Source organism: Microcebus murinus, chromosome 4 (genome assembly GCF_040939455.1).
Source record: "Microcebus murinus isolate Inina chromosome 4, M.murinus_Inina_mat1.0, whole genome shotgun sequence".
In the NCBI taxonomy this organism is placed as follows: domain Eukaryota; kingdom Metazoa; phylum Chordata; class Mammalia; order Primates; family Cheirogaleidae; genus Microcebus; species Microcebus murinus.
Genome location: NC_134107.1, coordinates 33,793,002 through 33,806,670, shown reverse-complemented (window position 1 = coordinate 33,806,670; position 13,669 = coordinate 33,793,002). Strand labels below are relative to the sequence as shown.

The 13,669-nt window shown below is 37.0% G+C and overlaps 2 protein-coding genes across 24 annotated transcripts in view; one reads left to right on the top strand and one right to left on the bottom strand.

Moving 5' to 3' along the window:
* The window catches only part of IMMP1L (inner mitochondrial membrane peptidase subunit 1), a 79,028-nt gene extending 70,513 nt beyond the window's left edge, over window positions 1–8,515 (bottom strand). For 9 of the 20 annotated variants that reach the window (XM_076002062.1, XM_076002067.1, XM_076002061.1 and 6 more), the window contains exon 1: window positions 8,462–8,510. The gene's annotated coding sequence lies outside the window, so the exon portion shown is untranslated. Of the gene's footprint in view, window positions 1–8,402 lie in introns of all 20 variants that reach the window. The other 11 variants (XM_012785950.3, XM_012785958.3, XM_012786004.3 and 8 more) reach the window with 5 other exon arrangements.
* A 122-nt stretch (window positions 8,516–8,637) lies between these two features.
* ELP4 (elongator acetyltransferase complex subunit 4) overlaps window positions 8,638–13,669 on the top strand; it is a 211,983-nt gene continuing 206,951 nt past the window's right edge. For all 4 annotated transcript variants that reach the window (XM_020286532.2, XM_076002057.1, XM_076002059.1 and 1 more), the window contains exon 1: window positions 8,638–8,891. In XM_020286532.2, the coding sequence (XP_020142121.1) occupies window positions 8,669–8,891 (223 nt within the window). In that variant the 5' untranslated portion in view covers window positions 8,638–8,668. The remainder of the gene's footprint in view (window positions 8,892–13,669) is intronic.

Genomic DNA, 13,669 nt, shown 5'->3' with positions numbered 1-13,669 from the left:
AATAAATAAATAAATAATGAATTAGCTGAGCGTGGTGGCACACACCTGTACTCCTAGCTACTCAGAAGGCTGAGATGGGAGGATTGTTTGAGCCCATGAGTTTTAGGTTACAGAGAGCTATGACTGTACCACTGTACTCCAGCCTGGTGACAAAGACTCTGTCTCTAAAATATAAAAAAATAATGTTTTAAAAAATATTTTGAATGAAGCACTTTTAAATATTTTATTCTGAATGTTTTGAGGCATATCAAAACTCATAATGTGCTCAGTGCAGAAGAGCCTCCAGAGCAAGGTGTATCCGGATGGGAAAGCCTCCTAAATATATCTTAACGCTATTTTGACATGTGTCCTAAAAAGCAAAAATCTTTACCATGTAGACCTGTTGCCTCTACTCTAACACTGCCTGTCTCTATGTCATTGCTCTCAAAAGTTTCAACATTTTCTTACTGATAAGCTATAGGAAAGGGAAGATGAATAACTTTTATTTACCAAGATTTTGCTAAAGCATTATGAGTTTGAGGCACCACTAAGACATTCAGGAGACTGGTAAAAGTATATAAATGTTAACTGAATACTTTCAAGAGACAGGTAATGTATGTAAATGTTAATTAAAGTTCTGGGAGATGAATGAAAATATGGAATGAAAAGAGAAAATTGTCTTAAAGGATTCTAAGATTTAATGGCAGAAAGGAAGAAAAAAAGCCTTATTTTCTTCTACACCCTTTAGCTATTGAGCTGTCTCTCGTTCCTTCAAATACTGATCTCTCTCCTGTGCTCTGGATTTCATTCCTTCCACCTCGTTCAAATCCTTTTCTTTATAAATTATCTAGAATCTCTTTCCAGTACCTTTACATTCTCCTCCAGCCTCCTCTCTCACATATACACAATAACAAAATCCCTCCCTTAAACCTTTGTCATCTCCCTCTGCTCCCCTTCACAACAAAGATTTCTGAAACTGTAAAATGGTCTGCTTTTATGGAATATTAAACTTCAATTGCTATTCACTTCTAATTATAATTATTTGACTTCTAAGTTTACTACTTCAAAAATTTGCCCTTAACAAAGGCACAAATAAACCATTAGTATTAAATCAAATGAACACTTCTAATCCTTGTTTTACGTTCTGTTCTTCTATTCAGTTTTTTTTTTCTTTTCTTTTCTTTTCTTTTTTTTTTTGGAGATAGGGTCTCACTCTGTCACCCAGGCTGGAGGGCAGTGGCACAGTCACAGCTAATTATAACTTTGAAGTCCTGGGCTCAAATGATCCTTCTGCCTTAGCCTCTTGAGTAGCAAGTACTACAGGCACATGCCACCACACCTGGTTAATTTTTAAAAATATTTTGTAGAGACAGGGTTTCCTTATGTTGTCCAGGCTGATCCGGAACTCCCAGCCTCAAGCGATCCTCCAGCCCCAGCCTTCCAAAGCGGTGGAATTATAGGCATGAGCAGCCACACCAGGCCTCTGCCCACCTCTTAAATGTTGATGTTCCCCAAAGCATATCTACAGTTCTTTTTTTTTCCCCTCTTCATTTGAAAGTATATATTTTCTTGGTGAGTTTATTCATTCCCTGGAATAAACCACCACCATGTGCTTAATAATTTCAAATCTATATCTTTTATCTAGAGATCTCTCTCACACATAGCCTACTATATATTGGATATCTCCACTTGGATATTCCATGGATACCTCAAATTAAACAGATTCAAAACAGATAAACACCTCAAATTATGATCTCCCATCCCCCAAAACAACCAATATCACAACTACAATATTATGCTGTTCCTCTTTTATTCTCTATCCTCCATCATCCACAAATCTGCTCCAGGTAGAAAGTTATTGGTCGCCTATGATTCCTCCCCTCAAACTTCCTTGGTCATGCTAATTCTGTTCTTTATAGTAATTTCTTAATTCATCCTATTCTTTTGATACCAATCGCACTTGTAGCCAGTCCATTTTCTTTTAGCACACTTTCAGCAATTCCATAACAATCAAATATGATCATTATGTCCTCCTTTTACTTAAAGTTTTTCAATGATTCCCACTTCCCATTATGCTTAAGGAAAAAAAAAAATCCACAACCTTCCAAAAATCAATCAGACCTTTGCCTAACTTCTGTCTCCTCTTCTCTTAGTACTCTGTATGAATCATGAAAACTATTTATATAGAAATATGGGAACAGAAAGGAGTAGTCATCCATTCTTTGCAATGGCTTCCATTCTATTTAATGTTGTTATCTCCTACACATTCTTCAAAACTCAGACTATGCTTCCTCCTCAGGGGAAACTTTCCAAGGCTTCCTTCACTCAGTCTGAGTGAGGTAACCCACATTTGTTCTCCATAGCACTTAAAGGAGACAGTTCGCCCTTGAACAGCACAGGTTAGAACTGCATGGGTCCACTTAAAAACAAATTTTTTTAAATAAATATATTGGAAAATTTTGTAGATGTGCAACAATTTGAAAAAACTCACAGATGAACTGTACAGCCTAGAAATATAAAAAAAATAAGAACAAGGTATGTTGTGAATGGAAAAAATACATGTGGATACTAGTCTACCATTTAAATACTAACATAAAATCTACACAAATCTATCATAAAGCTAAAATTTACGAACTTACACAAACCTTAACAGATTGTACATGGTGCCAGGTACGTGGTGCCATTTGAAATGGTGCCATTTACAGTAGAGAGAAATGTAAACAAACATTAAGTATACAATCATAACTGCATAACATTAACCGTAGTAATACCATACTACTATAATCATTTCACAGTCACCCCTGTTGCTATTACAGTGAGCTCAAGCATTGCAAGTATCTGCTTAAAACACCATGAGATGCTCATCATGTCAGTGTGAGCAATTCATCTCTCCAGTAAATAGCATATAACAGTAAAAAAGCTTTCTCAAGGTTCTCGCACATTTTTCGATGTGCTTAGTACAACACTGTAAGCCTCAACACCATGAAATGCCAGTAATAATGCTGGAAATGCTCCCAAAAAGCAGAGAAAGTCATGACATTTCAAGAAAAAAGTTGACTTGCTGTACATATACCATAGACTGAGGACTGCAGCTGTGGTTGCCCACAATTTTAAGATAAATGAATGGGGGATAAGGACAATTATAAAAAAAGAAAAAGAGGCCGGGCGCGGTGGCTAACGCCTGTAATCCTAGCACTCTGGCAGGTGGATTGCTCGAGGTCAGGAGTTCGAAACCAGCCTGAGCAAGAGTGAGACCCCGTCTCTACTATAAATAGAAAGAAATTAATTGGCCAACTAATATATATATATAAATTAGCCAGGCATGGTGGCGCATGCCTGTAGTCCCAGCTACTTGGGAGGCTGAGGCAGAAGGATTGCTTGAACCCAGGAGTTTGAGGTTGCTGTGAGCTAGGCTGACGCCACAGCACTCACTCTAGCCTGGGCAACAAGTGAGACTCTGTCTCAAAAAAAAAAAAAAAAAAAAATGAAAAAGAAATCCATGAAGCCATTGCCGCGGTTACATCAGCAGGCTAAAAACCTTGCATTTTTTGCAAAGTACCTTTTTATATTATATTGAAAAGTGTAGCTTTTATACGGGTACAAGATTACTATAAGAAACGCATACCTATAGACGCTAATATGATTTGGGGAAAAAAATGAAGTCACTGTATGACAACTTAAAGTAGAAGGAATGTCAAAGATCTAAAGCCAGAGAATTTAATGCCAGCAAAGGATAGTGTGATAATTTTAAATAGAGGCTTGGCTTTAAAAATGTTAAGATAATGGGAGTATTGGATTCTGCTGACCAAGAGACAGCAGATAAGTTCCCAGATGCCATTTAGAAAGTTGTGGAGGAGAAAGGATATCTTCCTGAGCAGTTTTTTTTGTTTTTGTTTTTTTTTTAATTTTTACTTACTTACTTTTTCTGAGACAGGGTCGCACTTTGTCTCACAAACTGGAGTGTGGTGGTGCGATCATAGCCCACTGCAGCCCTGAACTCCAAGGTTCAAGCCATCCTCCTGCCTCAGCCTCCTGAACTTGGCTAATTGTTTAATTTTTTTGTAGAGATGAGGTCTTGCTATGTTGCCCAGGCTGGTCTTCAACTCCGGACCTCAAGTAATCCTCTCACCTTGGCCTCCCAAAGTGCTGGGATTATAAGCATGAGCTACCACACCTGGCTGAACAAGTTTTTAATGTAGATGAAAGTACCCTACACTGGAAAAAATGCCACAAAAGACATTTACTAGTAAGGAAAGGAAGTGAGCAATGGAATTAAGAAAGGAGAGAATAGGCTAACTCTTCTGTTTTGTGCAAATACAATCAAGTTTATGATCAAGACTGCCCTTATCTATAAAGCTGCTAACTCCTGAGCCTTGATGGGAAAAGACAAACACCAGCTGCCAGTCTTCTGGTTGTACAACATGAAGGCCTAGAAAATGAGAACTCTTTTTCTGGATTGGTTCCAATGATGCTTTGTACCTGAAGTCAGGAAGTCCCTTGCCAGTAAGGAACTGCCTTTTTAAAGTTCTGATACTGGACAATGCCCCTGGCCACCCAGAATCCCATGAATTCAACAGAGAAGGTACTGAAGTAGTCTACTTGCCCCCAAATATAATGTCTCTAATTCAGCCTCTAGATCATGGGGGCATAAGAACTTTTAAGACTCATTCTACATGGCACTCTATGGAAAGGATTATCAATGCTATGGAAGAGAACCCCAAGAGAGATGGCATCATGAAAGTCTGGAAAGATTACATGACTGAAGATGCCATCACTGTAACAGAAAAAAACTGTGAAAGCCATGAAGCCTGAAATAATAAATTCCTGTTGGAGAAAACTGTCCAGATGTTGTGTATCTTTACAGGATTTATGACAGAACCAAACAAGGAAGTCATGAAAGAGATTGTGGATATGGAGGGGGGGGGGGGAAGGTGGAGGAGAAGAGTTTCAAGATATGGATGCTGGAAAAATTCAAGAGCTAATAGACAAACACCAGAGGAATTAACAGAAGATGACTTGATAAAGATGAGTGCTTCCAAATCAGTGCCAGATGATGAAGAAGATGTAGAAAAAGCAGTGCCAGAAGACAAACTGACACTAGACAATCTGGCAGGAGGGTTTTAATTATTCAGGACTGCTTTTGACTTCTTTTAGGACACGGACCCTTTTATATTATATGGGCACTGAAACTAAAGCAAACACTGGAAGGATTGGTACTATATAGAGACATTTTTAGAGAAATGAAAAAGCAAAACAGAAATTAAGATGTACCTGTCTCTCCTGCATCTCTGAGACAGTAAGACCAATCTCTCCTCTTCCTATTTCTCCTCAGCCTACTCAGTGTGAAGAAGATGAGGATGAAGTCCACTATGATGACTCACTTGCATTTAATAAATAGTAAATGTATGTTCTTTTCCTTATGGCTTTCTAAACAATTTCTTTTCTCTAGCTTACTTTATTGTAAGAACATAGTATATAGGCCAGGTGTCGTGGCTCATGCTTGTAATCCTAACACTTTGGGAGGCGGAGACTGGAGGATGCCAGGAGTTCGAGACCAGCCTTTGCAACATAGTGAGACTACAGCTCTACAAAAATAAAAAATTAGCCAGGTGTGGTGGCACACACCTGTTGTGCCAGCTACCTGGGAGGCTGAGGCAGGAGGATTGCTTGACTCCAGGGGTTGGAGGTTGCAGTGAGTTAAGATGACATCACTGTACCACTGCACTTCAGCCTGGGCAACACAGCAATACCTTGTCTCCAAATATATATATATATATATATATATATATATATATATATATGCAGTATATAATACATATAACATATAAAATATGCATTAATTCTGCAGTCCTCAATCCCTGGGCAGTAGACTGGTACCAGTCCCTGGCCTTTTAGGAACCAGGCCCCACAGGCTCTACCTCTGCCTCAGCCTCTGCCTGCACCCTGCCCCCCACGTCCACAGAAAAATTGTCTTCCATGAAACCAGTCTCTGGTGCCAAAATGGTTGGAGACCACTGTGTTAATCAACTGTTTATGTTATTAGTAAAGCTCTGGTCAAAAGCAGGGTGTTAGTAGTATGGGGTAGTCAAAAGTTAGATGTGGATTTTTGACCTTGCAGGTGTTGGCATTACTAACCCCTGCATTGTTCAAGGGACCACTGTACTTTATTAGCTTATTTACCTACCCATCTCCCCAAACTGTGAACTCAAGGGGTACACAGACTAAGTATTTTTTCTCCTGTAACCTGAGCTCTTAGCACACTTCCTGGAATTTAGTATGTATTCAACAAATAATTGTTTAATTAATTAATGGCACACTTAAACATATACTCTTTATCTCCTCCATTAATACTTTTTTCCAATGTTTTATATTCAACTCCACTATATGCTGGCATGTTCAAGTATTTAGAATTATTTGGGAGCAAACGTTTTATCTTTGTGGAAAAAAAGGACATTAATTTACTCTATAAAAGTGTTATACCAGAGATATGTCCTAATTTCATGAATGCTTTGGTGTGTATACAGGTTATGCTTCCTGAATATAGCCAAAGTTGGAAAATAATTCTTCAGTTCCAGTAATGAGACAAAGTATCACTACCATCACCTTGAGACAAGGGTTATGTAAATAAGGTAGGAAATGAGAATATTTAGCAAAGAAGCCTATAAAAATGAATTATGCCATTATGTTAAGTGAAATAAGCCAGAAACCAAAAGACAAATATTGCATGCTCTCACTCACAGGTGAAATCTAAAACAGTTGATCTCACAGAAGTAGAGTATAATGATGGTTACCAAAGGCTGGAGTGGTTAGGTAGGTATAAAGAGACGTTAGTCAATTCCAGTTAGATAGATAATTAGATAATTCCAGTTAGATAGGAGGTATAAATTTCAAGAATCTATTGTATAGCATGAATTTATAGCAAGATAATTATAGTTAATGACAATATATATTCTTAAAAATTGTAGAGAGTGGATGTTATGTGCTCTTACCATAAAAAATGATAACTATGTGAGATAATGCATTGTTAGCTAGATTTAACCATTTCACAATGTATATATACTTCAAAACATCATGTTGTACATAATAAAAACATTATCTGTTAAAAAATTATAATTATATTTAGTATTTCAAAGTTTTCAGGGCATCAACAATATTCAAGAAGTTTCTATTATTAAGTGCTATGTTGTTTTCTATGTATGAATCTTATCTCCCTCAGATGAGATCATTTTTATTAGCCTAAGTCTAAAATGAAAAGATTAGGTCTCCGAAGACAGTAATCACTCAACAGCTATTTATTGAGTAATTTAAAGATTTAACATGAAAGCAACCTTTATCAAAGCATCCCAGGTGATACATTGTTAAATAGTAAGGTTGTTTTCTCTGAACGTGGTTCTTTAAAAAAAAATTTTTTTTAATCCTCCAAAAACGAAAAAGTCCAGTGACTATTTAACAATACTAATTTCAGTTCTTCAAATTTAATCAGTTGAAAACTTTCAACAGGTCACTGAAATTTAAAACAATTCAATGGCAAGAATTTCAATGAGGTTTGCATATATTTAAAAGTATCACAGATCACTGTCAAATTCAATAATTTAGTAGGGCCGAAATGATTTGGGAGTCCTTGTCAGTTTAGACATTTGTCAATCATGAATGCCTTCAAAAATCACCTACCACCCAGCCCCCTCAGTTCAGTTTCGAGAAAATTTTTAAATCCAAAAACATAGCTCTAAATTACATGTTTTTTCCGCACACATAATTCACATTCTAGTAAGAAAGCTCTCGATTCAGAGTTCACCACTTCAAAAAAGTACATACACACCTAATTGTTCTTACCGTTTTGGGGGGAAAGAAACCCAAATTGTTTTGTTATTTGCAGCTGCTTTAACAGCAAACGACAATTAAATGTGTGAACAAGGTTGTCAAAGTAACACTTGTCATTCACACTGCTTAGGAAAAGATGATCCAAGACTTTCAGAAACACTAATTAAAATTAATGAAAGTTTCTCACCGGGACTTGTCAGAAAGGTATAAGTTGGCAGCGGAAAACCAAATTGCCTCAAACATTAAAGAGTTCTCAACTGTAAGGTCTAAATCCAACCCACTTACCACTAGGCACTAACGAACTAAGCACCAACACTCAGCAAGCAACTCATTAAGGTAACACTTCCAATCCTTTCCGTATAACACAAAATTCAGAAAAGGACTTCATTGGGAAGGCGGAAAGAATTTTCTCTCATAAACCAGAAGAGGAAGGAGCAGGGAAAAGTCTCTCTCCTCTCAGTATACTATCGAGCGAAGAAAGGTGCAGGCTCCCGCTAGCAATTGTTTGATAAGTCCTTAGGGTTTATCACTTCACCAACCTCATCTTTAACTCAACGAGCACGAAGGCACTCAAAACAAGAACATTAAATGATTCTACCCACCTCTGGCCCCAAAGAAACCCGGAAGACCCTCACCCAGGACTCAGGTGGCCCTTTCTCACCTGGGCCCCGCAGAAGTCGGCCGTCCCTACGTGAAGCTCACGTTTCAGCAATACGCCATGCGATTGGTTGACTTGGGAGGAACGTCTCTGTCTTATTGGCTACTAAAGCCGCGGTAGGGGTGAGGAGGCGGGAGTTTGCGGCCGGCCGCTACAGGCCGGCTGTTCGAGTTCCCAGAGTTCCTATTGGGTCAACACGGAGGCTCCAAGATGGCGGCAGCGGCAACCTGCGGCACAGGCGCTGGGAGTACTGCTTCTGTGGCATCGGCTGCCAGCAAGAGCAAAGTCACCAGTTTCCAGAGGAGGGGTCCTAGAGCCAGCGGGACCGACAGCGGCGGCCTTCGACTGGTGTCCATTGCGGGCACGCGACCGTCGGTGCGGAATGGACAGCTGCTGGTGTCAACCGGGCTTCCAGCCCTGGACCAGCTCTTAGGTCGGTTCGGAACGAAAAACTGGGCTCAACCGAGGGAAAACTTAGGGAGGGGACCTGTCGGGGAGCCACTGTAACCCCTCTTCTCTCTCTTACCCCTAAGCTTCAGGATGTGGAGAGAACAGCCTGATCTGATAGAGATGGAGGGAAGGAGGGATTGTATAGCGCCTTATAAGTGCTCTTAACTAAACGTGTTTTAACGCCCCCGTTTTCTATTCTCGTTCCCTGTGCCCGCCAGCCCCTTTCTAGATTGCAACGTGGTCTGTACATGCTTTTTACCCTGAAATGTTTCCTAGTCAAGGGAAAGCATTAATATATGGAGACAGTTTGACTCTCATTTAGAATAACCTCCTGGTCCCTGAGTACACTCTTCTGCCAACCCCGGTAGCTCAGGGTTTGGACTAACGTACAAAAGTTTGTATCATTGTGAGAGACAGGCTTCGTTAGAAAATATTGAAAATAAGTGACTTCCCTTCTCTCACCTCCAAACTGCTTATCTCCTGGTTAAACCTTATTGGCTTTAAGACTGGGGATGTTAAAGGTTTATGTTGACTCGTAGTTAGAGTCTGTCATTGATTTTTAGATAATCATACCCATATCTGCATTATCTGTGTGTATATATTTTTGATGTATGCATTTTGCTTCCCATAGTTGATTTCTGCTACATTCCAAACGATATTTTTAAATTTAATTCACATTTTAACAAGAACAAGAAATATAGTTCTTAGGCTTTCTTTCCGAGAAGCCTGCTGAGGAATATGCTTGTTTTATGACTGTTAAATTGAGAGGATTGACTAGATTGGTGGACAGATCTGTCTATAAAGCTTGTAGATTAATTAATTTATATTTGAATGCTGCTTCATTTTAAAACAGTCTGTGTTTTATAACTTTTTTCACAGGGTGTGATGTGTACGTCTGTTAAGTCTTGTACACTTTCATAAAATATCGCAACTGCCGTTTCTTGTCCTTGTACCTCACTTGAAATTTTCTCTCTTATTTTCTCCCCCAAGTGGGCTTTTCAGATAGGTTTACTGCAGAGTAAAGTAACAAGGCAAGCAACCTATCAGAAAAAGTATGGCTTCTTATTAATTCTGTTATTTCTGGATATTACTGGACCCTGAATATTTCTACATGTTTAAGTGTTTTCACTTAATTGTCTTGAGTCTGTTGTCCTCCTGAGAAGCATGGTAGCAGAAACAGAAATGATTCAAAATATCTATTTAGCAAATATTTATTTCACCATTTTTCCCTTGTGAACCTCACATGGAAGCCTTTCCTGGCTCTTATATATCTATGTTTTTAATTCAATGGGAATATGTAACTTCATCCACTTTATTAAAACTCCCCAAACAAAAAAGTTACATTACTGGCATTATGTCTTCAGTTCCTCATTAGAACAACAAAATGTGCCTAGCACAGTTCCTGGCACCTAGTAGGTTCTCAATAAATTCTTGATTAAAAGAAAAATAATGTATTAAAAAAACTGAGGCAAGAGATAATGAAACATGTAGGACAGAGTTACATGCTTGAACTTTAAAAATAGACTCAAAAATTTAAGTGATATAAACAGTCACAAAACTAGTGATCAGGAAGGCTGATCTTTAGGCTCTAAATTTAGTGTTCTCTGCACTGTGCTACAGCTACAGCTGTCTCAAATTTTTTTTCTTTTTTTATATATTCTTTTTTTTTTCTGCATATTATGGGGGTACAGATTTTAAGGTTTCAATAACTGCCCTTTCCCCCCTCCCCCCTGTCTCAAATTTTTGAGAACTCTTCAGGGGTCATTGACCATTTATTGAACCTAAGATTAATGATTTAATTATAGTCTCTTAAAGCACCCACCAAAGAGAGAACCCAAAGCACCTTCTACATGGGTTTCCACAAAGATACAAACTTGAACAGTAATTTTTAAATTTTCCATATTTGCCTGGGGGCTGGAGGACTCTAGTACTATATTTGTAACAAGCTTATGCTAAAAATCAGTGTTTATTAAGATGATTGAAATGGTATCAGTTGAATAATTTGAAATATTTTGAAACATTTTGCATGTATGCAATTCTTAAAGTACATAGAAGTTGAAGTTCTTTTAATAGGAGTTATTACATTTTGAATAGTAAATATGTCCAGAAGTATTTTAGTTGTTAACTTCATAATGATATTTTTGTGTTTTGATTTTTTTTTGTATGTTCCTATGGAGCAAATACTTTACATTTGTTTATCATTAAAGCATTTAAAATCAACATATTTGACTGCTAATATGTATAAATATAAGCAATTCAGACTATATTATTACTCTAAAATGTTATTTGACTCAAATTATGACAAGCCTACTATGACCATATTGTAACAAAAATAATAATTATTGTTGCCTAAATATATTATGTAGCTACTGTGTAACAAGTAAAGATTGTATTATAATCTCTATTTAGTGCAGTGACATTTTACTACTGCCACTGTGACATCATTATAACTTTGAGCATAGCTGCAAAATATATTTGAAAGGCATCATACAGACTAATTTAATGTTGAACATTTGATAATATGCTATTTTCATTGCTTACTCCAAAGTATTTTATAAATTTGAAAATTCCCAATATCTGCATATTTCAAACATGATCTGATCATACATTAATAAATATTTTTATTCTGACAACCTAACTTTATTGTTAAATTTTAATATACATTTCCCAAGTTAGCTACATTTAAATGTTTCAGATTCTTAGATTTCCTAACCCATGTTCTCAACCCTGCCCTTCTAGGACATTTTTATTGTTAGTTGAGGAATTTCTTGTTTATTCCCATAAGATATTATATATAGTCCATCTTAGGACCTTAAGCCTAACCTGGGAGAATTATCCCAGCCTCTTCCTCCAAAAGGTTGCTGAAGGAAGGGAGACTTTGCAGATTTAACTGGCTTAACCTCTGTGCTGTTCAGAACTTATTAAATTTTGACAGGAATGTCAGATAGGGATTTGGGATAAGTAATAGTCCAGGAAAAGTACCCTGAAAGAAGCTTGATAGTTGCTTCCATTTTCAACACTGATGTCAAAAAGTAAACACTGGTGGGCTTGTTTCCTTTGCTCTACTGTATCTTAACCTGTACTAAGATATACAGGTTAAGTATTGGACCTTGGACTATATATTTAACACAATCTTGGTTACGATCTTTTAGCAACTAATACAGTTAGCTGTACATTTAAAGAAAATACAGTCTATTCCTTTTGTATTGCTATGTAAAATTGTTTCCTGTGATTTAATTTACAGAACCCTTATCACTGTTCATGCTTTATTTTGATTCCCATATTTGCCAAGCCAATGGTTGTGTCATAATCAGGAGTCATCAAGATGTTTCTTAAGGAAAAAAAAGTAGACTCATTAACAAAATAACTGCCACTTAATTTGAGGTATGGCATTAATTAAGTAAAGCTGTTGCTATGAACCATGGAAAGGATATGAATTTGTTTTTTGACATTGCATTTTTCCCAAAATACCTTTCTATAATTTTAAGCAAAATTATTTTTCTATACAGAGATCTGGAGAGGACTGTTATAAATCGCTGTTATCTTTCGTGACTTATTTCTTTTCCCTTTTACTTTCTCTAACTTTGAAAAAGGGAGAAGCCCTTGTCGAAAAATAAAGTGTCAATTTGGGCCTTCATATTCTAGTGTATTAATTTGACCTCATTACATAAAATTTATAGTTTAAAAGTTTGTATTGGGGGGCATGTGAGGATTGAATTTTTGCCCTTTAAAATACTACTGATATTGTTTACTGCCCACATGGATTGAAACAACAACAAAAACCCTTTCTTTTATCTTATGATAAATCATAAGATAAGAGGATCTTAGGCCAGGCATGGTGACTGTAATCTCAGTAATTGGGGAGGCTAAGGCAGGAGAATTGCTTGAGCCCAAGACGAATCAGGGCAACATAGAGACACGTCTCTACAAAAAAGTTAAAAATTAGTGGGGCATGGTGGCATGTTCCTGTAGTCCTAGCTACTCAAGAGACTGAGATGGGAGGATTGCTTGAGCCCAGAAGTTCAAGGTTACAGTGAGCTATGATTGTACCACTTCACTCCAGCCTAGGCAACACAGGGAGAACTTGTCCCTAAAAAAACAAACAAACAAACAAAGACCTTGATACTCAATAACAAGATCTTAAATTTTCTGATTTCTTTTCAGTATTAAATATTTTTTATGGTTTTAAGACAAAATGTTTTATTTCTAAAAGATGTAAAATCTTGAAATTAGTACCTTAGGAAATTTGCAAACTATTTTCAACCATTCAAACTGATGTATACTTATGTGTACCTGAAATACTTCATTTGTATTTTTAGAAAGCTGGAAATATACATAAATATACTTTTTAAAGAAGACTAGAAGTAAAACCAAGAATCAAGACTTATTTGCTTAGTTACTCAGGAAGTGTTTTGATTTTTCTAAGTTTGGATGAAAGGGGAGCTGAGGCGATGAACAGAGCCATTTTACTGTTTTCATCACAGAAGAAAGATGATTGCTTCCTTTCCCCATTACTTAACTGTGAAACATTTTAGTGGCCTATTGGAAAAAGTTATTTCTATTTTAATTGGGAAATGTTAGTGTGAAGTCTGTGTTGCTTTTGAAATTAGATAAAATTACTAACAGATTACTGAATTTAAGTCTATTAAAAGCTACTTTTCAAGGAATACATCGAGAAATCCTGTCCTGGTTGGTTGGTTTTAGCTTTTTATTTATTTCTTGATGGGGCCATGGCTACAGACATATTTGAACTTTAGTTTA